We start from the raw sequence: 25,416 nt of genomic DNA on the forward strand, positions 1-25,416 counted from the left end.
TTGCACCTTTTGGTTCTTACACATCTGGAATCTCAATTTAATAAAAAAAATTCCAATTTATTTCTGTTTTAGGAACAAGTATCACAGGTGATGAAGCACAAAATGAAGATTTACGTCAGGAGTTGGCGAAAACTGAAATCTCTATGACTTTGTCTAATAAATTTGATGTACAACAAGATGATAGAGCTGATATGAAATCTTTATTAATCAGGTAGGGTTATACTGTATGTCTTCATTCTGCTCCTGTGTATTGAGCTACTGTGGTTCAGTGGCTTGCTTGCTAACCTGAAGATCCAGGGTTCAATCCTGACATAGGTCAGTGATGCAGACTGGAGGGATTAACATGGAAAAAGGGTCTAGTCATTCTAATGGGGCAATAAACCTAGGCTCTGTGTGCTACAGGCTGCGCTGATTCCTCGACAGATTTTCTGGCAAACTTTCTCTCAATGCTCAGTATTGAATTGCCAGTCTTCATTAGCCCAATTATGTGTAGAGTAAAATATTAGAACTAAAACTCCATTCATTTCCTTTCCATGGGTATTAAGGAGCAGGCTGTAGCGCAGTTGATTAGAGTGTCAAAATCCTGACATCATTTGCTTGGTTACATTGAACAAATGGTGGTTTTCAGTCTATGTGTGAAAGTTTGTTGAACTTAAAACACTCATCTGTCCTCATCACCCCAGTTAGTCTCAGCTGTAAATTAGTACTGATAATCTGGGAAGATCAGTGTAAGAGGTTTAACTAAGGACCACCGGTAGACCGAATCCTTGGGAATCTTAAGTAGTTATCCTGGTAAAAAATAGTTTTTTCAAATTTACCAATTGATCAGATAATCTTACCATTCTTTCATATTGAAATTATCCTCTCTTAAAGGGACAGATGCGCCATTTTGGGGTGTTGATTTTAATCTTGAATATATGTAAATAGTCTTCAGAAATACTAGAAATGTACCAAAATCACATTATTCCTTCACATATATCTCAAGCTATGAATTTTACTCACTATTTCTATATATGTCGTTTCTATATATCATGGATTTGAAGGCTCAAATTTCGAAGGTGGGCTATGAACACAGTGACTGATTGGCTTAGCTAAAAAATTCCCGTTCTTGAGACTAAAGTATGATTGGTGATAAAAATGGCTACATGTCCCTTTAAGCCTGCAATCCCACTAAAAAGGGTACATTGTCAGTTTTAGCATTTAATGAACATTCTCATATGCAGATGTAATCAATTTTTTGGAATCGTCGGTCAAAACTATTAATGAAAATATTAATATTGGCATTGAAGTGATGTTTATAATACCACCATGGTTTTTTTTTTTTTTATAAATGCATGAGAACGGGACATCATACTTTGACTTTGAAAAGGGCTACTGATAGCTGATTTAGAAAACCAAATCCCTATAAATCAGTAAATATTTCCTGTGGCCTATTAATTCACATTAGACTTTTAGGTGTTTCTCAAGATTGTTTTACTAATTGAATTTTAGGTTTTAAAAAATTTTAAATTTATCACATTGAGTTATTGAGAGTAGATTTATCAGACTTCCTATTTCATGTGACAGAGATGACATCATGATTCGTCATTTGTGACAGTTCGCTGTAAGCATCATGATTTAGTAATTTCCTGTCATTCTTTCTTCAAGGAACCGGTGCGCCATTTTTTTACCAATCGTTCCATAGTCTCAGCAATGGGAATTTTTAAGCCAAATCAATCAGTAATAGCGTTCACAGATGTAGAAATTTGAGCCTTCAAATCTATATGAACATAACAGAATTATCTGCGTAGAGAGGCTGTGATATATAGAAAAGACATTCATAAAAATTTTATAGGAAAAAACATTTTTGAAGGAATTATGCAATTTTCAGGGAACCACACAATTCTGACTGAAAATTGGAATGGTGTAAATTGATGCTATCAGTGTCCCTGATACATATAAAAAATTTAGAAAACCTCTTTACAATCCCTTTAAGGATAGGATAATGTGAGATAGGTATAAGATAGACAGCCATTGAACATGATTACAATAATTATAATAATCTACCTACTAAAAGAAGATGTGTAACCTGGTTTAAACTAACACATATGAAAGTATTAAGGTGGATTGAATTAGGTCTGAGGCCATACACTTTTGTCTATAGAAGCCAAATAATGGACCTTAGGATTATTTTTATGGAGAGTTCAATGAAGACTCAAAGGAGATAAACAATGCCTTTATCTTTCTCAAGCTTTCTCAAAGGATTTGTATAGAGGTTTTCGTTACTAATTATGTGGACACTGATAGCATTAATTTAGTGTTTTATTATGTAGCTATATATAGTATTAAAGGGACAACTGCGCCATTTTGGGAGGGTTGATTATAATCTTGAATATATGTAAATAGTCTTCAGAAGTACTAGAAATGTACCAAAATCACATAATTCCTTTAAAAATATCTCAAACTAGAAATTTTACTCATTCCTCTTTTTATATAACACAGGGTATCTTAAAATAACGACTCCTCATTTCAACTTTCAAATGCAGATAATTCTGGACACACATAACTGTTTGGCTAAGCTAAAAAAATTCCTATTTCTGAGACTTAAGTATGATTGGTGGAAAAAAATGACCTACCTGTCCCTTCAAAATCAGATTTTGTGATAGTTACTTAAAATAGAGTTAAGCATTTCTATAAATGCAGGCATCACAAAATTGATGCAAATAGAGGCCATAAATGGCTCCAATACACATAAAACACTACAAAACATTTTTACAATCCCTTTAACCACCTGACCTTGGTTCTGAAATTAAATGTCTTAAGGTTAGTCATTTGAAATAGGTTTTTGTGACTGATAGAATAGTTGGTAACACCCAACTGGTAATTACAATCATAGAACTGTAAAGATGGATGATATAATGATGAATTGAATTCTGCTGTTTCAGAACTAAAAGAATGATAGTGGATGTAATTGCTTGTCAACAAGGTGATGACTTAGTCAAAGTATTAGATATTGAGTCCTCACAGGCACAGGTAAGATCAGTCGTCTTGTAGTGATCCATAACACTGGTTTAAAAAACCACTTCCTGTTTGCACTTATTTTGACATTTCTCCTCATACCCCAAACTTATGTCCTTGTTAAACAACTTGTCCATGACTTCCTCAAGGTACAAGGAATATAGAAGATGATATGATTATATAATGGTCTCATGTGCCAATGACTTTTGGTGTTGAAGGATCTCTCAGCAGGTGGCTGCCGAACAAAATGGACCAGTCTCAACAAGTACTTGACCGTTTTATTTCCTTCCCTTTAACAGGAAGATAGACATCAAGCTTTAGTCAAGAAAAGAGATATGATAGATAGGAAAGCCCAGCAATCTCAAAAAGACGGCAAAATACAACGTCATGAATCTATTTTAGGTGATACTAGGTAAGCATTGCTAATTTAATCTGTTGAGAAAAACCTGGTACTACTTTTTTTTTCAGAGATTTTTTCAGAAACCTTATTAGGCAATGACCTACATCAAAAGATGTTGACAAATAACTCAGTTTGGAACTGTATGTGCGCGTGTATAACACGCGTATTCCTTACTACCATCTAGAGATAAACAACATGGATATAACAGTCTATGAAGTATAGCAGTATGAATTTCCAAATTTGTCGTTAACGAATTAACATATTAAGTGATTGAAAATTGAGACAGAAAAAAAGGGGATGAATGATAAAAAATCCCATAACATCACTCAAGTTTTTTCTGTGAGACTGATGCTATTGAGAATTAAGGCTCCTTGAATGTTATTTATGGTTATGTTTCTCCTAAATTATTGACTCTTAATCACATAGCAATTAGTTCTGGGTATCGCCAATCTTGTCATGATACGATACGTAATGCAATACAAGGGTCGCAATATGATATGTATCGCCATATTGGGTAACTGTAATGGGATGAATTTAAAACCAGTTTAACTTCAAAGCTTCAATATATATTAATATATACCTTTATAAATATGATGTTTGGTAATGTAGTTGATAGAAGTGATTATTATCATTGTCTTTAAAAGTTACCAACAAGTTCAGTCAATTCATTTAGAAAATACATGTGATTCCTTTAAAAAAAAATTCCCTCTTTTTATGGAATGAGAGGCATCGTCAAGTATCGATACACAACTTCACAATCTGATACGCTTATCGTAGTGTGTCATAATGCGATACATCAATTCACCGATATATTGTGCCAGCAATGATAGCAATGGTGTCAAGAAAATTACCATTTACTGTTCAATTACTTTGGTTATGCCATTAAGTAAGTTTTGTCAGCCTCGTTAAAGGGATTGTAAAGAGGTTTTATCACTTTTATGTGTATCGGGGACACTGATAGTATCAATTTGGACCATTCAAATTTCTGTGGTTTATGCAATTCCACTAAAACTAAGTGTTTGATGATGACACTAATTTTCAAAGACCTTATGTGATAAAACAAATTTCGTGACAAGTGACATTATCAAACAGTTAGTTTTAATGGATTGTAAGAACCACAGATGTCTGACTGAAAATTGGAACGTTGCAAATTGATACTATCAGTGTCCGTGATACACATAAAAATGAGACAAAGTCTGTACAATCCCTTTGAAAAAAAAATCATTGACAAGCCAAGTTAATTTAATATCTACTAACTGTCGTCTTTGGACAATTTTGACAATTTTATTATCACTTGCATGGCTGAAGATATTAATTAAAACTGACAGTTAATGAGTCGTTTCTAATTAAGACTGTATAGAAACTTTCTTCATGAACAGAAAATTTCTCATTAAAAATCTAATTATTAAGATATGAAAATAACAAGGTTAATCTGTTTTGACAAATATATTTGGTTTTCATTTCTTCATATATTGGACCTTACAAAGTGTTTGTCTCACTTCAGTTTATAGCCTGAGTGGACTCATTGAAAACATTGACCTCTCCATTGACCATTCAAATCAAATTTGATTAACTCAAATTCAGATTGAGCTGAACTTTCATAAGAAAATTCAGATGGTGGTGAACTTTCATTTCATCTAAAATTAAGATGGGGCTGAACTTTCATTTCATCTGAAATTAAGACTGTCCCAAAATTTCTTCTCAAATTCAGATGTTGCCAAACTTTCATTTTATCTCAAATTCAGATGGTGGTGAACTTTCATTACATCTCAAATTCAGCTAGTGCTAAATTTTCATTTCATCTCAAATTCAGCTGGTGCTAAATTTTCATTTTATCTCAAATTCAGATGGTGCTAGACTTTCATTTTTCACTAATTCAGATGGAGGTGAACTTCCATTTCTTCTCATTCAAATGGTGCTGAATTTTCAATTCATCTCTGATTCAGATGGTGCTAAATTTTCATTTCTTCTCATATTCAGATGGTGCTAAATTTTCATTTCTTCTCATATTCAGATGGTGCTAAATTTTCATTTCTTCTCATATTCAGATGGTGCTAAATTTTCATTTCTTGTCATATTCAGATGGTGCTAAATTTTCATTTCTTCTCAAACCATCTCAGATCTTCCTTATCATTTCAATTTTCAATGTGTTAATAAAATGGATCTTGGAAGAGAGAAGTCTTATTCAGATGTTCTGGCGAATTTTCCCCCAATATTGCATATTTCACAGATTTGCCCAACTTCTTTAGCTGGACTGGAGGCAAAAAAAGGGGAATAAATCATGCTTGCACTGTATTTCAGAATAGTGAATAACATCACTAATGAGACAAGTTTGTAAATAATTAAAAACACTAATAAGTCCAGTAGACATTAAAGAATGGAGTTGATAAATTAGATTTCTTTTTACCAGAAGTCAGATATATCAGACAAATTACCTACTATAAATAAATCCTCTTGTTTATGGTCAGTTTGATATTATTCAGTGGTCAAATGGTCAGTGACTTGGCAACAATCAACAATATGTAGATGCTGATTATAGATCTGGAAATACCAAGGGATTGTCGAAGAAACTTAATCTCCTCTATGCTAGTTCAGTATTTATTTTATTGTTGATTAGAGCATTGGTTCTTTACATTGGTTTCATCAACAAATGGTGGTCGTGGGTTCTAATCTTTGTCAGCGTGTGACGGTCGTAATCCACCCAGCTGTAAAGTGTATGGATCATCTGGGAAAGATCAATGCCATGAGGTTTGGCCGATGACCAGCTGGTAGAAAAGTACTTTGTGATCCTAAAGTTCTGTATACACTGACATTTATACTGGTTACATGTTGAGAAACATGTTTGCGAAGATGCCATGGCAGCATGGTGTCAGGAGACAATGGCGGACCCTATGCTGGTCTCTCATGTATACCTGTGTCCTTTTTCAAACTTTCTTCTTAGCTTTACGTCTAGGCATAATTATGTTAGATGCCTTAACAATATATTTTCAAATCTTCCATATTTATGAATTTCCCTCCAAAATCCACATCTTCTTGGAAACATTTGTCAACATGATACTCAACTGTTGCCTTTGAATACAGTACAAAAATTTTGTATCCCAGGTGTGTTGTCGAGATGTTGTTAACATATAACATAGTACTTTAGTACATTGCAGTACTTTAGTTCTTTAAGATAAAGTTCTTACTTATTTAATCCAAAGTTGTTGTTTTTCCTTTCCTCATGTTTTTTCATAATGAAAATGTACTTAAGATTATCAGCTTGTTACAAAAATTGTGGAATTCTAATCAAACAAATTGGTATCCAGCTGTTTTCATGTTAAAGATATATATTAGATACATCTTTTTTCATTAAACTTTTATAGAGCTTTTGAAAAATTTCCCTTTTAAAAATTAGTTTATCTTCTCCCATGTAAATTCTACTTCATTTAATTTACTCATGGTCTACGTTATAATAATCTTTCTTAAAGATGGGTTTCCTTATTTGATGAATTGGTGTTTCTAATGAATTATAAATTATTCTTAATCATATCACGATGTTCTTATAACTTAAGAATTTTAACCAATCATAAATGTCCTTGTATGTACAGACCTTTTGACCTTTCTTGATCAGTTGTTCATTGGAATTCTGCTGGTAATTTTCTACTAATTTAGCCAAATATGAATTAATCATGGACATCTGAGACAAACTGGTATTTTTCCAAGTCATTAGAACACCTTTCTATTCATATAAGTATTAGCATTTTCATTTTCATAAATGAAAATAAGGGAACCCATCCTTAAACTTTGAAAATTATACGTGAGAAATTCTGTAGAAAATGCTATTTATTTGAATGTATCTTCTTGATCAAATTGATTTTGTTTTGAAAGGGCTAATAATGAAAAATGGAATTCACTACTTCTTAAGTTTAAACTAGTTTTAGTTTTGGGTCTTTCATAGTTGAAACCTTCAGTATAAGTAGTCCTGAGACATATTTCTCTACAATTTGGCGTTTATTTTGCTCAAATCAGTTAATTGGCTATCCAGCACCAATTTAAAGATAGATAAACCTTTTAAATAGCTCAGTGACACATAAATCTAGATTTTGATGAATAGGTTTAGCTAATTTGATGGTTCTTTTAACCTGTATGTGACTCTATAACAGTGTTTCCACTGAGGAAAAAGCCAGCTATAAGCTCCAATGGGCAAATTGCCAAACTCTTACGGTTTGGGAACCCAAAACCTCTCTTTTTGTAAGCAATTTATTGGGGGCCAACTGAAAGTTAGCTTAAATCCGGCTTAAACCAGTGGTAAGGCAAAAAGCCAGCTTAATTTCGTTCGGCAATAGGGGGCGTACCGGTTTTACTTTACAATTCTCACTGGAAATGCGGTTAATTACAATAAGTCAGAAATTTACTGCTAGTAACAAGGGATTATATTACCAGATTGTGGTAAGGAATTATAGAATTAACGAGTCTATAGAGAATATACAGTATAGTAAATTAAATCATGATGATGAAAAGATGATTATGTTTAAGTTAAATAAATATAGAAATAAACTGACGTCTGGTTACAAGAGGACAGTCAGGAAATTTCATCATGTAAAACAAGTACGAAAGACATTTAATTCCGTTAAATGGATACCTAAAACATAGACCGGAATATCTGTCTTTATTTCAGCCTCTGATAGCTATTTGGACAGATGTCGCCTGGTGTAGAGACAGACAAAATAGACCTTTTTAGACACCTCAGATCTGCAAAACCCAGGTATATTTGGAAAGATGAATATTTTTGTAGTTCAGTCATACCATCATTTTCTCCCAACACCATTTATGTCATGTCTCCGGTTTCATCAGGTTTTTTTTTGGCGAAACTGATCTAGCATTGGTCATTTAAAACTGCATGCGCAGCCAAAAGTTAAAAAGTCACAGAGTCAGGTGATACTTACAAAACGAAAGTTACGGTGATGCCCAACTCTAATTTACAATCATCTTAAAGGTAATTCAATATTCTGTTAGAGAAAATGCATCTTTGAAGGTGTGGAAAATCCCCATTTTACAGGGTCTTTTTCTTCTTACTCTACTCCAGCTGACAAAATATCCATCAGAGGCTGGACAGGACAGGTTAAAAAGCCCAATATATTTTTGTTTGATTTTTGCATTATTATTGCATTATTTTTGGTCCAAAGACTAAGAAACTATATATTAAAAGTGTAAATATTTTTATCTTAGTCTTCAGGGTAATTACCTTTAGGTTGAAAACCCTTGCCATAAAACATCACTCAGAATTTTTTTTCATAGAAATTGTGTTAATAGATTTATTTTGTTTGTCTTCTTTCAATAAAGTTTCAATAAACTGTGTTTAAAACCACAGATTTACCATATATTTGACCAATCAGAAAATTGAATCTTTTAGCTAAGCTAATCAGTAATCACAGCTCATAACCGAGAAATTGAGCTTTCAAATCCATGTGTGTCCAGAATTATCTACATTTGAAAGTTAAAAGACTACTTTTTCTTATGACTCCATATTACATAGGAATGACAAATTAAGAAATAAAAAGTGAAATTTCTAGTTGAAGATATTTTTGAAGGGATATTACAATTTCTGTGCAGTTTGAGTACTTCTGAAGAATTTTGACATATTATATTCAAGACCTAAATCAACCCCCAAAAATAGCAAAACATGGCCTTTAAGCAACAGAGTCATTTCTGAAATTTTATTGGATAATTTTTAGTAACTGTTAATGTTGACTCAATCACATCATTGTGTAAATGGATAAATTTTATGTGGTTGAACAAACCACTAAAGTTACAATATCCCGGTTAATATCTGGATCAGTAAATGCCAGCAGACAATGTTAGTTAACTGAAGTGTTATTATGTGTTAATACCAGTGTCATTACCATTTAGCTATAATTAAAACTATCTACATTAACTACTACTTGGAACCTCATTGTCGCTGGCTTCCTGATTGGAAACTGATAACTTAAATACCAAGACACTTAATCTTCCTTTTAATTGGATAATAGTGCACAGTGCTGGTGTTGAGAAAATCTGTTCACCTCGTAACTATGCGTGGACAAATCTAATATTTACAGTGCAATTATACATGAGAGGTAAACAAGGTTAAGCTGTTCCTAAATATAGAATAGTAAAAAAACAACCAAGCATAAAATCAAATTAACCGGTTTTGATTGGATGAAAATGTGACCTTTGACCAATCACTTTGCTAATGATCTTCGACTTTCAGCAGAGGACAACAGTAGGCCCTAAACTAAAATTGAAGGAGAAATATTGTCATAATAAAACAAGTATGGATGTAAGGAAGATGTATTCCTGCGAATTATATTAACAATTATACGGTATATTACTGTAGATATTTTTTACTGAAAGATGCTGATATTTGGAAAGATGAATATTTTTGTAGTTTAGTCATACCATCATTTTCTCCCAACATCATTAATGTCATGTCTCCGGTTCCATCAAATATTTTGTTAGCGAAACTGATCTAGCATCAGCCATTTAAAACTGCGTGCGCAGCCAAAAGTTCAATAGTCTCATGTAGGGTATATTATTGTAGATATTTTTTAACTGAAAGATGCTGCTAATACACATTTTAATTTAAAATCTTCATCAGGAAGGAATGTGTTAGCAAAGAGCTAAAGGTATGTTTTAAAATCATCAGGGAAGACATAGCTAACTACATTGGATATAGAAGTCAAGTTGATATGTGAAATAATTATCATAGTTATCAACGAGGAGTATAGCCTTTAAAGGGACAGATGCACCATTTTTTTGACCAATCATACCTCAGAAACAGAAAATTTTTAGCTAAGCCAATCAGTAATAGTATTCACAGCTCACCGTTGAAATTTGAGCTTTCAAATCAATGTCTTTCCAGAATTATCTGCGTTTGAATGTTAAAAAGATTAGTCTTTCTGAGATACTGTCATAGAAAAGACACCTATAGAAATAGGAAAAGAAATTCCTAGTTTGAGATATATTTGAAGCAATTATGTACATTTTTAGTCTATTGACATATATTTAAGACTCAAATTAACCCTCCAAAATGGCGCATCTGTCCCTTAACAAGCATTAGAATGTTTGTAATTTGTAAACATATTGTTTGTCACTATGTTTTTCATGACTTTATTTGAATTATTCTACGGTTATAAACTGGAAGCTATAAGCTTTAAACATGGGTCAACTACCTTATAAACTATTGATAAAGCAATGACATTAACAAATATTATCAAATATTTCCTAAAAAACAACATTAAATAGTTGTCAAGTCAACAACATATCTAACATTTCTATGTTAAGTTGTTCTTCAGATTATTGTACATGTTCTACTTAGAGAAAAGACAAAAAATTTTTAGTGGGTTACTTATTTAGAGTCTCATTACATGATGGCATTATTTCATTAAATTCTACAAGGAAAATGGCTTTTTGTTCAATTTGCATTAAAAACAACTTTATCTTATTATGGAATATTATCCTGCAATTAAAAAAAAAACAGGAAACTTAATATTTTATATCTAGCTGTCATTTTTCAAAAAAAAAAGAGAAAAAAAAAGATTAATAATTATTTTGTCACACATTTTAAGTTTACATGTACTGTTTTGAAGAATAGAAAATAGAGCTAGGAAATTTTTGGAGTTATGTAGCTGAACCAGGAGGTCGCTCGATTAGCGAGTTGTGCTCGTTCAGGATTCATGGACTCAACTGGACGTTCAATAAAACAAGTTGGAACAGAGTTCCATGTGTGCCGAAAAAATAGTACACAGAATTCAAAATGGCGGCCAAAGGAATAGAAGAAAAATTTTGAATGATATATTCCGCTTTGGTACTGTTCAAATGAGGGCAGAATTGGAACTGACGGAACCTGTTCAGAACTTTAATCGAGTGCAACCCTGATTACTCAAGGCATTGCTCTCTAATCTAGATTTCCTTGGATCACTGGCATAGTTGAATGAAACAATAGAATGAAGTCCTCTGTGAATCACTGAAAAAATGAAAAAAGTAAAAGAATTGGCCAAAATTCTGTTTTCTCAGTAAAATTTTGCTGTTGGCAATGCATGACATGATTGGAAACAGAAAATAAGATGTATACTTCTATATCATTGATTTACTCTTTTTGATCTTTTTTAGAAATACACATAATAATTCAATATATTCTGCAATGAAAAGCACTTTTTATTTATTGTTGATTAAATAGTACATTATCTTATTATGGTATATTTTTCTGGAAATAGAAAAAAAGTAAAAATCCATTAAAAATCTTTTATGTCTTGCGTGTTTTCATGTTTTTGTTAAAGCACACTTAAAAGTTAAGTTTCTTTTCACCAAAAGGCGACATTCATTTGTCCTTAACAGATGCATGTGTTTTTTTGGTTTGTTGTGATTTCTGCATTGTTCCAAAACACTTAACAACAGGAATTGATAAATATAATTAAATGAAGACTTAATATAAAAAAAAAACATTTATAATAATAAATAAAGCCATAAATGTCTGTGATGGATTTTTGTAGCCTTTTGTTGATTGAAGAAATATTGCCATACATATCATATCCTTTTTATTGCCATACATATCATATCCCTTTTTATTGCCATACATATCATATCCCTTTTTATTGCCATACATATCATATCCTTTTTATTGCCATACATATATCCTTTTTATTGCCATACATATCATATCCTTTTTATTTCCATACATATCATATCCTTTTTATTGCCATACATATCATATCATATACTTTTTATTGCCATACATATCATATCATATCCTTTTTATTGCCATACATATGTCATTTTTATTGCCATATATATCATATCCCTTTTATTTCCATACATATCATATCCCTTTTTATTGAGATATATATCATATCTCTTTTATTGCCATACATATCATATCCCTTTTATTTCCATACATATCATATCATATCCTTTTATTGCCATACATATCACATCCCTTTTATTGCCATTTGGTAATATCCAGAACTAAAGCTGTCATTTTACAATCTACTAAAAAGTCGGCGAGAGGACTGATAGCTTGATATGTGGAAAAGAACATAATAAAATACTAACAGTTAAGTTCATTGATTAAACAATGATTAAAATTATGTTTTTTAAAAACACTGCAGACAGATTCGACTTGAAAATATGAAGAAGTAGAATTGAAAATGACATTATTGTTTGATTTGATATAAAAATTACTTTCTTGTCTGTCAACAGGAAATTGTATTTTCTCAAAGATTACATACTTAAGTACTTTTTATACAACTACTGGTATAGTATATATTTATGTTGACGTAAACTGTCTGCACCCATGTCCATCTGTATGTTGGTACTACCTTACAAACCTTTGTATCCAATTTTGACCAAATTTGTGAAATTATTATACTTAAAATGAAGGTTAATTTTGAATTTGAGTGCTTTCAGAATATTGAACGCTGTATTCTCCCATATCTTCCAATTCATTTTCATAAATGTGTGTAGATATATTATTTATAAAAAATAAAGATCAAGTAAGAATTTGAGCAGTTTTCAAGAATTGGAAAAAATAACACCTTTATTATTCCATGTAATCTTTAATATCGAAAATGTCAACTTTTTGTAATGAAAAATGATTAAAGAAATAGTCAATTTCAGATTTTTACCCTCAGGTTACCCCATATTATAAATAATGAAATTGTAATAGCTCTTGTATTTTCGGCAAATTTCATAAAACTTGGTATGTAGGTATATCACCAAAAATGAGCATCAATTGAGAACATTGGCAGTTTGCATTGATTTCAGAACTCAAAACACATTACCCCCTGTGACCTCCAAAAATGAAAATCCGGAGGTCCTTTGTTTTTCAAGTAGTTTGATGGCTGTGGCTATTTGCACCACAACAGTACAATAATGGGCATTAGAAAAAATGGCCATCCCTACCTAATACTAACAAAGTCACTTAATATCATTCTTGACAATCAAATGGCTTCAAGCTTTAAAAAAAACCCCAAAACTAGCACGAATATTGTGTCCTATCTTATCAGTACTGGTGTAAACAGCCATAGAGAATACTGGTCGAAAGTTTCTGGTTTGACCAAATGCTTGCTGAAATGAGCGTATTTGAACGTGTTTTTATATCTTCTAGGTTACCATTAGAAACAATGAAGACAAAAATACGTAAAAATCTTCAAACATTAGAATTAGCTGGTATGGTTAGTAAGAAGAATAAGTATCAAGATTTAGTCAATGCTGTTGTTCAGGTATAGTTACTGCATTTATATTGATTTAAATCCTGTGGCATTTTTATTTCGTTGCCTCCATTTGTTATCGTGATCAAGTCATTTAGGTTATGAAGTAGTTAATGGAATCAAAATGACAGTAGCCATGTAACGTTAAGACTTTTTAATGCCTTCTAAATTCTTTAACCAAATAACAATGTCTGCTCTTGTGATAATTCTCTCAATAGACTGACACTACTTTATAGTATAAATAAGCTAAATCAAATTACCTACTTCTGTTTTCTGAATTTGTTGTGTAACATTAAATCCAAAATTTCATACACTTGATTAATTTGAATCCGATTAAATTGTCGTCTGCCAGGTAAAATATTGCGTAAACATAAAGATCGGGTGTTCAACCCCAGTATGGATAAAGATATATCTACGGATTTTTCGATTCCATTTCCATGTTTGTTCAACCCAGTTTTCCCCTGCTAGTGATGCAGGCAAGAGGGGCTGACATGGTAAAGCTTTGGATAGGACAATAAACCAAGGCCCTGTGTGCTACAGGCTGTGCACATTAAAGATCCCTTGACAGTTGGAAATCGAAAAAGAGCAGGCTAATGCCAATGTCCTGGCAAAATTTCTCCCTCATTGCACCCTGCATGGCATTGCCCATCTTCATTAGCCCACATGATTTAGGAAAATAGGACTTAAAACTCCATTTCATTTTTTGTATTTTTAAATCTGAGGAGCAGATACGCTAAAAAGTGCCTTGTTGTTTGAATGAATAATTAATCACTGTGTACATCAAAAATAGAAGGCTATTGGTTGCTAATCGTTAGTAAATTCCCCTTATTGTTCACTGTATTGGTTGGCCCATCATCGTGAACCCATGCATCTGAACAGTATGGCATATGTGTACAGATAATGCCTAAATTAGCTGTCCTCATTAGTTGTATTTTATACCCCCCACAGGATATAAGAAACCAAAGACGTTATAGAAATAACAGAAAGCAAGAATTAATGAGGTTGAAAACCACCATAAAGAGTTTGAATGAAAAGAGGACATTTTTTGAGTCTCAGATTGATTACTATAATCAATATGTTAAAACTTGTTTACAGAATTTACAACAAACTGGCAAGTAAGTGTCTCTTTCTTTATAATGTTTTATCACGAGGAATCATGTTAACCAAACAACGTATGCCAGTGTCTGTTCGTCCTTTACAACGTATATAAAACAAACAATTTTCAGAACTATATTGTCTTCTAATGCAAATGTCGTTAGTATTTATCAATCAAATGTCTTATTTTAAGTTTCAATGTTGATCTAATAACATTTTGATTCATCAATTATTTAGTCAAAAATATTGTAGAGCTAACAGACCTACAGAAAACCTGTGATAGGGTGAAAAACCTGAGAGCAATGTACATCTAGCTTTCATGGTGCATAGTCCTGCATGCTTGCAGTGATCTACATACTTTCTACATATATGTGTACAATTTTCAACAAGCTTTCCCCTCAGTGATGCATGTAAGAGGGGCTGACATAAAAGCTTTGTTTGAATTTAAAAAGAAGAAGGCAAATGTGGCTGTTTTGGCAATATTTTCTTCATTGCATGGCAGCCATCTTTATTATCTCAAATAAGTGCAGCAAAGAAGAACAAGAAACTCATGTCATTTCCAAAATTTGAGTACAGTATTTCAATCTGATTTGAAACCAATGACACATGGTTAAACTTAAAGGGGTATTCTGCTTTTTGGTAAAACGTTTTTGTTATCAAAAACATTTGTAAATTATACCTGAAAATATTTCTAAATTATGCTATTAATATCTTTGTATCAAACTGAATTTGATTTAAAGGGTTAATTAAAAACAGAGAGTACTAATTGTTAATTAAGTAGTTTGTCCTAGTTGTGGTGTGCAGCTTTAATGGTGGCTCAATATTATTTGTTGAAACCTTTTAGAATACGTAAAAGACATATTTCTCTACAATTAGGCATTTATTTTACTCAAATCTGCACAGTAGTTTTCTAACAGCTTCCAAACAGCATAACAAACTTAAAAACCTTACGTAATGTTTTTAAATATTTTTGGCGTTTAAAGATTAACAGCTGGATTTCTTTAGTTAGAACTTTCAGATACATTTTTTAGATTTTGGTGTATAGTTTTCACAAATTTGAGCAAAAAAAAAATTTCGGCCAACAAAAAAAGCGGAATTTCCCTTTGAATTCTTTCATGATTTGAGTTCAATACTTTCAACATGTTACGAATACATGTTTATACTTATAACATTCTACATGTTATGTTATTAGGAAGAATAAAAGAGTTGGTTTGTTTAAAAAACAAGATAAATCTAATAAAAAGAAAGTACAAGGTTCTATACACTACAGTGCTGCCAGATTACACGAGAAAGGTGTCATATTAGAAATAGAAGGATTACCAACAACACAGTAAGTATTAGCACTTGCTCTTTTATGTTTATTGAATATGTTTTAACATGATTTGAATACTTTGATCAACATACTTTCAACATGATTTGAATACAATAATCAACATTCTTTCAACATGATTTGAATACAATAATCAACATACTTTCAACATTTGAATACAATAATCAACATACTTACAACATGATTTGAATACAATGATCTACATACTTTTAACGTGATTTGAATACAATGATCAACATACTACTTTCAACATGATTTGAATACAATGATCTACATACTTTCGACATGATTTGAGTACAAAAATCTACATACTCTCAACATGATTTGAATACAGTGATCATTAGTGAACATACCTTCAGTGAGATATGAGAGTAATACTTCCTCTAACAGACATAATTTTGTGTGATTTCTTCCTTATCTCTCTTCTGAAGACTTAAAAACTAGAACAGATGACAAAATTTGACAATTGGAACTAAATTATGGCAAAATTTTTATTTATTGAATGAAGTCATCTTAAAATACAGTAGTCATATAATAGTTATTCTTGGTACAATACATAAATTAAATATTATATTGGTCTTAGTTTTTGAGTCAAAATGAATTAGGACTATCCCTCTAATATTCTTCTAATAAAAATTGAAATAATTAGCCTTTAGATTTCGTTATATCTCCTGTTATATTTCTGTAAAGCTCATGTCCCTGTGGAGTATAATTTCCCACTTTTATGCCGGCTTCCGTTTAATAATTTTAGATTGCCATGGATGTTTTTTTTCAGGTTTAAAAACGTATTATTTGACATAGCTGCAACTGAGAACCCTGGAGTGTTTGATATTAATGCTAAATTTATGGGGGTTAGTATGGATAAAGTGGAAGTTGTTTTCCAGGTAAGACCAATACGATACCTCAACATGTTGTCTTTATATCTTATCATGGCAGCTTGAATTGTGACATGAAAGTTACAATCTATTAAATAAACCATTTACGATCGTACCGTAAAATGAAGCCTGAAATTCAAAATCCAAAACAACATATTGGCAAAAGATTGGTCGCAGCTAATAAACTTTTCACATGAGGAAGTATATCAAACATAACTGAGTAAGTATTTCATAATGAAGGTGGTATCAGGTGTCTAGAAGAGTAAGCGTTTCCTGTCTGGCGCCACATCTGTCAGTATTCTGAGAAACACTGATCAACAGATGATTTTGATGACTGGTCGTCAGAGTTGGCCAGAGAAAAATGATTCAGGTAAAACAGAAAGAAAGAAACAACTTTTTTTTTAACAAGGATAACTATTAGGCCTAAGAAGATATACCAGCTGGTCTTTGGCCAAATCTCTTGACATTGATTTTTCACAGAAACATATACATTTAGTGTTGGCCTAATTACCTCATTGGATTAGATTAAAGCTCACCACCAACATAATAAAGCAGGGAACAGCAAATATTAACATCTAACTGTCTGGAATTCAACTTTAACAGTTGACCAAGCAATTATATTCCTTTAAAGGGGCATTGTTGAAAAATTTTCATTATCAAAAATGGCTTAAATTATACCGGAAAATATTCATTTATGTATCTACTTGATCAACCTGAATTTGTTTTTAAAGTGTTAATTAAAAACGGAAAAAACTTGAAAATTAAGCAGCTTCATCTAGTTTTGGTGTTGGGTTTCATTAAGACTCAATATTTTTAGTTGAATCCTTTAGAATATGTAGCAGACATAATTAGGCATTCATGTTGATTATATTCCAGTAGTTTTCATAAACCTCCCAAAATGCATAACAAATTTAAAAAGATTACTCATGCCTTTTAAATAGTTTTGGCGTTAAAAAATTATGGGAGGATTTTTTTAGTTAAAAACTTCCAAATACGTTAAGCTACTCTAGATTTTGGTATATTTTAATTTTCATAAATTTTAGCTCAAAAAAATATTCGACCTCAGAAAGAAGATTTTTGTATGTAACACTTTCAGTTAAGTCAAGGGATACATTTCTCTAGATTTTGTTAAAGAGATTCAATTTATTTGAGCAGAATTCCCCTTTAAAGCTAAGATTCCATATACGCGTCATACGTTAAAAATCAAAATGGTTGGTTTAAGAGGGTATGATTCCATATATGCGGAAGCGGTATCCGTCATGTGGTCTCTGTCATGCGTAAAAAAAAAATCGCCAGGTGCAGCGATTTTTGAAGCATCCTGACGCCTTTCCGCTCGGAGATCTCCCAAATGTGACGTATTTTGTGGGGATTCCCTGTCTTTTTTATGCACCAAAGCATCCATCTGTCTAGAAGTCCGTGCGTCAAAAGAAAGATAACGCATACGTTTCACGCACATATGGAACCATATTTGACGCATGAGGGATCCGCAAGGGCCATTTATGTCTGCATGATGCGTATATGGAATCTTAGCTTTAGGCAAATTTCTTTATTTTCCATTTCTCTTTTTCATTGTTGAGCCTCAGATATTGCCATGGAAATTGTTATATACAGTACATTTATCATTTTCTGGTTTTAGTAAACAAATTTCTTTCATATTTTCGTAAATGATAGACAAAATATGATTGAACTTACAAATTAGTGTCTAAACTAATCACATTAAGGCAAAATATTAATATTTTTGCTTAATGATCTATAATATTTTTGATCTTTTCTGCCTCTAAGCTTGGTGTGGGCAGAAAATTGTGTCATTAATGAGTTGGAATTAATAGGACTTGACAGCTCAATGAACATGTGTCTACATTTCAGACTCTTTTATCCAGGAGCATGACAGTTCAAGGAAGAATTTTTTTACCTCCATAAAATGAAATGAGTTTTTGATAGGATACAATATCAAAATTATTTTAAGATAAATTTAATAAGATTAATTTAAGATAAAACACTAGGAAAATATGACCATGTCACCTTGATAGGAACTATGTAAAGGGAAGCCTAGTTTAATTGATATCAAGTGATCTGTAAAAGATTTGATTTCAAAGGACTGCAGTCATTAATCCTTAATATAAGGATAAAATCTCAATTGGCAACTGTAACAAAAAAGACTAATCAACAAAATTACCTCAAAAAAATTGAGTCTAATTTTAAATTTTTTTAGCAAAGGGAGCACCTTCAATTTTATGTCCTAAAACATTCGAAAACAAACCCTTTTTTTATTATTTTCGAATTGAGTTTATGCAGTAATGACTGATTAAGTAATATTAAATAATGATCATGTATGAGTTTCATAATGCCCTGGGGTTCTGTAGAATAGTCAATTAGAGATCTGGTTCATTTCATGAAGTCATTTGCTTGATTACATTTAATAAATGGTGGTTGTGGGCTTTAATCTGGATCAGCATCGAAAGGTTGATGAACTAGAATAAATCATCTTCACTTATATGTCTTGTGACCCATCAGTAAAGATTTGTTCAAAACCAGTGAAATATAAATTATTGGTCTATTCCAGGATTTACTCCAGCTACAATATGAGGGTGTGGCTGTGATGAAGATGTTTAATAAAGCCAAAGTCAACGTTAATCTTCTCATATTTTTACTCAATCGTAAATTCTACGGTAAAACCATTGCTAAATAGTTGAATCTCTCATATAGAGAAATCTCAACAATTGTGATACTTCAGCACGTAATATAGCTGTCTTGATTTATATGTTCTCTTTGTAATTAGTTTTGTAAATACAACAGAGTTTTAGCCTTGGTTATCAAAGAGTAGAACTATTGGAAAGGAATACCTTACAGAAGAAGGAACATTTTTGATTTCAAGAATGAAACAAATACAAAATTATGTAAAATGCATGCATGCTTCCAAATGTATAATTTTTTAATGTTTTTTTTTTTAGCTATGCTATCTTGATATTGAAAGTGCTATATTGATGTTTGTCATATTGCTTATTAAATAGATATTAATTTTTATTGACAGTTGACATTAGCAAGATTAGTACTAATTGATGATTAGTAATATTACTTAGATTTTGAATTCATAGTTGCTTCGGTATAGCTCTACACCACAGGGAACAGACTCTACCAAGAAGCATTCTGTAGTAATTACCAATCGATTCCACTGGAACAAAGCATGCCTTATACAGGTCAAAATATTGCCCCCTTTCTCTTCTCTTGTTATGGAAAAAAGAAAGGTTATTAGTAAAAGGTTTATGACCATTACTTTGTCTAAGATTGAAGTGTTTGTTACTAGAATTAGCCGCATTTAGGTGATTTGTTGCATTTTTTTTTTTTTTGTATTCTTTTTTAATGATTCCCTTCACTCACTACATTGGCTTCATCTGAACAATTTTAATAGAAATATGTACATTTAAATGAGGTTTTTATGTTCCAAGTTCACAATAATTAAGGATAACTTATATGTGCAATGTAAATAATAAGCTGATAATATACTGTCATGGTGAAAAAAATGTCAACAAATTCTTCTGTTAAACGCACACTAAAAGGGACAGATGCAGATGTGCCATTTTTTTTTATACCAATCATACTTTAGTCTCAGAAACAGGAATTTTTAGCTAAGCTAATAGTAATAGTGCTCACGGTCAAAATTTGAGCCTTCAAATCCATGTGTGTCTAGAATTATTTGTGTTTGAAAGTTATTTTTTTGAGACACTGCCATATATAGAAAAGACATCTATAGAAAAAGGAAAAGAAATTCCTTTGTTTGAGATATTTTTGAAATAATTATGCGATTTCTAGTACTTCTGAAGACTATTTACATATATTCAAGACTCAAATCAACCGTCCCAAAATGGCGCATCTATCCTTTTTAATGCAGCCTTATATTGGTAAGGCTATTGGTATAAAAACATTACTGGATATCTGAACTAAAAACACTTTATGATTTCATTGATACATATCAGTTTTTTATTTTAATATGCTTTCTATCAGCTTTTATTGCACTTAATTTAGGGGCCTATATCCCTTTGAATCTGATATTGACATTATATGATACTATTGCACTTAAAGTTTTAAGTTATAAGACCCCAGATGTGTACAGTGTATAGTTTTGTTAGGATCAAATTTATTTAAAAATGGACCAAAGAACCAATTGAAGACCATTCCATATGAAAGAGATTTTAAAGAGGCTTTTTTGAATTTTTTTTAATGTATCAAGGACACTAAAAGTTTGCAACATTATAATTTCTATCCAATTGCCTGTGGTTCTTGCAGCACTGAAAGTGTTGAATTATGTCACTATCGAAAAGTTGCTTCTAATATTAGGACCTTTAGTGATGATAGTGACGTAAAAAATGTTAGTTATGATGGAGTTGCAATAACCATGGTTGTATGACTGTAAATTGATTCTATCAGTGTCCCAGATACATTATATAAAATTTAGAAAACCTCTTTACAATTCCCTTTAGTATTATAAGATTATACTTTGTTAAAAAATGGACCATTTTTATAAAATATATATACCAATTACACTCAATATTGACCAAATATTACATTCCAATTATCAACATATTGAACAAATTTTTATGATTCCATTCCAATACATAAATTGTTTTGATAGAAAATATCGTTACAATAATTGGTTCAAATTTCACTTTTTAAAAAAGCTTTTATATTTCAACTAAGCTTTCAAATAGCATTGAAAGGTTTTCAAAAAATATGGCTTCAAATGAGATTTAATGAAATTTTAAAGCCTTTTAAAAAGTCGACCAAAGGAGAGGTTATGATTCAAAACGTTTTTTTTAAGTTAAGACCATAATTAATATGTAGTTTCTCTATGGCCATTTAATATGACAATATCCACTGTATCGTCATATTCCTAAAACCTGCATCCTCAAAGGATGAATTTGGCTAATAACCAAGAACAATTTGATGATTGGTTAGCTCAAATGAGCACTTAATTCTATAATATGACATCTATCTAGGGGTTTCAAGCAATTTTGAAATAAGATTAATAAACTGGAAATGTCTTTGTTTATTTAATACATACTGGAATACACAATCATTCATATAATTAGAGTATTAAATAAATAATTATTAGAACTGAAATATTGCTGTAACATAAAGTCTTAAATATTAATGTTACATGTAATGTTAAAGTCTGAAATATTACTGTTACATGTAATGTTAAAGTCTGAAATATTACTGTTATACGTAATGTTTAAGTCTGAAATATTACTGTTACACGTAATGTTAAAGTCTGAAATATTACTGTTATACGTAATGTTTAAGTCTGATCCATAAAGCTGCATCTATATATGTTATTTACAATTACTAAATGCCATTTAAAAACTTTGAAGTCCCGTAGTATTTTACTGGGTAAAAGAATAATTATAAGACATCATAGCTTTGTGTAGAGTAATGTTTTTTATCCTGCTTACCTGAAACCATATAATTTAGTCTTGAAGCTTATAACTACATGAAGCTTTTTGAAGTAATTTTTTTTCTCATTCAAACCATAAAGTTCTTTGACTGACTGTTAGAGAATTATTTTTAGATATAATCCAAGGCTTTGACCGCGAGACTTAATCCTAATGCGATCTTTCCATGATAATTCATACCAGTGACAGACGATGTTTTTGGCCATGGCGTCAAAGAATGGGCCAGATATCTTGCGTGTAATATTTATTCTATTTGTAAGTGTTATATTAACTTAGGATTGCTTTTATGTGGCCAATATCAATTATTAAAGGGATTATAAGAAGGTTTTCTAAAAAACATTTTATGTGTATCGGGGACACTAATAGCACACTGGTGCAAATTGATGCTATCAGTGTCCCTGATACACATATAAAATTTTCGAACACCTTCTTACAATCCCTTTAAGTTATCCTTGCCTTTTTGTTAGAATAGGGTTTTTAAGAATCTGAAATTTTCTAATTGTACTCTAGGGTGGATTGTTAATTAGTATAGGATTGCTATTGTAAATTGCACATATAACCTCTATATTTCTATTGTATATTTCTCTTTTAATACTATCTTCTTTTTTATATCACTTTACACTAGGACCATCGGGGGATCTGTTTCACGAAATCAAAAGCCAGTTTTGGTCATAAACGTGTGATTTACACTCTAGTGGCCTAATTTGAGTCTATCTGTATCTCTTTTCAGTATTAAAATGCAATCTTCTGTTCCACTGCAATTCATCAAAAACGTAATAGCAGAAGTTTACACTGCAGTCAATTTTGTTCTGAAAATGACAACAGTGTAAACTTCGTGAGTATGTTTCTGTTCAACTGAAGATAAACCAAACTTTGGATTTTAATATTGATATAGTGATATAGGTAGCTGAAAGAGTTCTATTTACTGGTAAAGCAATTATTAAGTCGAATTTACATTCTTATATTTCCTGAATTTAAATTCGATCCGTGAAATATGATACATGGATTTTTATATATTTCCTCTTGGTGGTTTCTAAATGCCATACTTTTGATCTGATGTTCTTTAGTTTAGTTTAGTATATTTTAATCTCGAACACTATTTAAGCCACTATTTCCTATATTTTAATGTGTATATTCTATTTTTTTATTCTTTATCCTGGAATGCAACTTAAATCTACATATTAAAATTCATTTGCTTAAAGTGTTTTATCATTATTTTTAATCGAGATATCTATTAATAAAAAAATTATCTACTCTATATCAGGTTAAGGAAACTGCCTATTATATAGGAATTTGTGAATGTAGTTGGTTGGTGAAGGGGGGCGTTTTGATGCAGTGATGCAGGTAAGAGAGACTGACATGGAAAAAGCGTCTAGTCGTTCGGATGGGACAATAAACCGAGGACCAGTGTGCTAAAGGCTGTGTTAAAGATCCCTCGACAGTTGGAAATCGAAAAAGAGCAGGCTAATGCCGCTGTCCTGGCAAAATTTCCCTCATCGCACCCTGTAGGGCGTTGCCCGTCTTCACTAGCCTACATGGTGCAGAAAAGTAAGACGTAAAACTCATGCATTCATTCATTATGGTGTGAGGGCACCTTTAGTCAGATATATCTACCCTGTACACGAAGTAGGAGAAATGATTTACATTGACATCGTAATATAGGCTGCCAGTTACGATCCGATCTGTTGGTATTTTCAATTCAACAATTCATTCTGGTGGAGTTTTTTTGGGACTAAGTCCGTATACAAACTACCAAACCATCAGCACAGAATCTTCCAACTCAAACAATCTAACTACTTCCTTGTTAGCGACATCAGCACCCGCTAGAAGCAAATGTTTACCCGTCGTCTACCAGCCAACCTTGTCTACAAACAATCTGATTAAATAAGTTAACGAGTTTTTTTTCTTTTTTCGTATATATATTTCGTCTACACTGGGTACAAAATTAATAAATTGTTATTTTAATGAAATTAATCGACATAACGCTGTCTGAACATACTGAATTGGGATGTTATTACTCATCTTTGTAAATCAGTACCTAGTCATTCTAGTGGCAGAGCCAAAGGGGGGCAAAGGGAGCAGCCACCCACCTCACTGCCACCCCCCGGAAATGCCAGCAACTTCAAATATTACGCCCAACTCGAACGTAAGCCTGGCTCCGCCATTGGCCATTCCGGATGCCGAATTGTTATAAATAAATACTTTCATTCGGAAAATAGAAAGAAAATTAATACATTACTAGTGGCTACTCCAGTCTCCCGAGACAAGGGGTACAAATAGGAGGCAGACTGATTTAATGACAGATTTGATTTGGTATACTTACACTTATAAAACCTTCATATTTTCATTTTTTTGTAGAAAAAATAAGGGTTACATGTACAAATCATTTTTTTTTATATATATAAAAGGGGGGGAGGGGGCTTATTTTTCTTAAATTTAATGAAACTGATACTAAAAATTAAAACAATAATATAATTTGAGCTTCGAATCAAAAACATATGGAAAATCCAATTGGTTTAGCAGTATATAGCGTCTCAATCCAATGAGCTTCTCTAGCTTGGCGGAATTTAGTCCCTATCTAAAAAAAAGGGGGGGGGGGGGGGCTGGCTATAAGTAGATTCATATCTTATATTTCAAAAATCTCGTTAAATCTCACTGGGACGACTGCTTTTAGCCTTTAAGCTTTGATAGTCGTATAATGTTCGCAAATCATCAGACACTGTGAATCTTTGACGGGTCTTATACAAGAATTTATTGAGAAGACAATTACAGACTAATTTCAAGTCTGCTCCACTTCTTGGGTTTCTATCCTGTCGCTGTTTATAGTTTTCAACATTTATTAGGTGTAGGAATGGCTGTCAAAATGAAATGAGAAATAAGTTTCAGACCTTCTTCAAGAATACCTATCTTCTTGGGTTTCGTTCCTGTCGCTGTTTATGGTTTTCAACATTTATTACGTGTAGGAATGGTTGTCAAATTGAGATGATAGATTGAAGTTTTACATCATACTGTCATGTGAGTGACTTCATTGAAGTCATTCCAT

At 31.8% G+C, this 25,416-nt stretch overlaps 1 protein-coding gene across 1 annotated transcript in view; it reads left to right on the plus strand.

Annotated features, from left to right (window-relative positions):
- Positions 1-19,612, plus strand: part of LOTGIDRAFT_216980 (hypothetical protein) — a gene marked incomplete at its 3' end in the record, with an annotated part of 60,463 nt that extends 40,851 nt beyond the window's left edge. The window contains exons 33-40 of the mRNA XM_009058746.1: positions 88-211; positions 2,925-3,012; positions 3,297-3,409; positions 13,521-13,635; positions 14,572-14,738; positions 15,923-16,048; positions 16,824-16,932; positions 19,487-19,612. Coding sequence (XP_009056994.1) covers positions 88-211; positions 2,925-3,012; positions 3,297-3,409; positions 13,521-13,635; positions 14,572-14,738; positions 15,923-16,048; positions 16,824-16,932; positions 19,487-19,612 — 968 coding nt within the window. The remainder of the gene's footprint in view (positions 1-87; positions 212-2,924; positions 3,013-3,296; positions 3,410-13,520; positions 13,636-14,571; positions 14,739-15,922; positions 16,049-16,823; positions 16,933-19,486) is intronic.
- Between the last annotated feature and the right edge of the window lie 5,804 nt (positions 19,613-25,416).

This window comes from Lottia gigantea (genome assembly GCF_000327385.1).
Source record: "Lottia gigantea unplaced genomic scaffold LOTGIsca_35, whole genome shotgun sequence".
In the NCBI taxonomy this organism is placed as follows: Eukaryota; Metazoa; Mollusca; class Gastropoda; family Lottiidae; genus Lottia; species Lottia gigantea.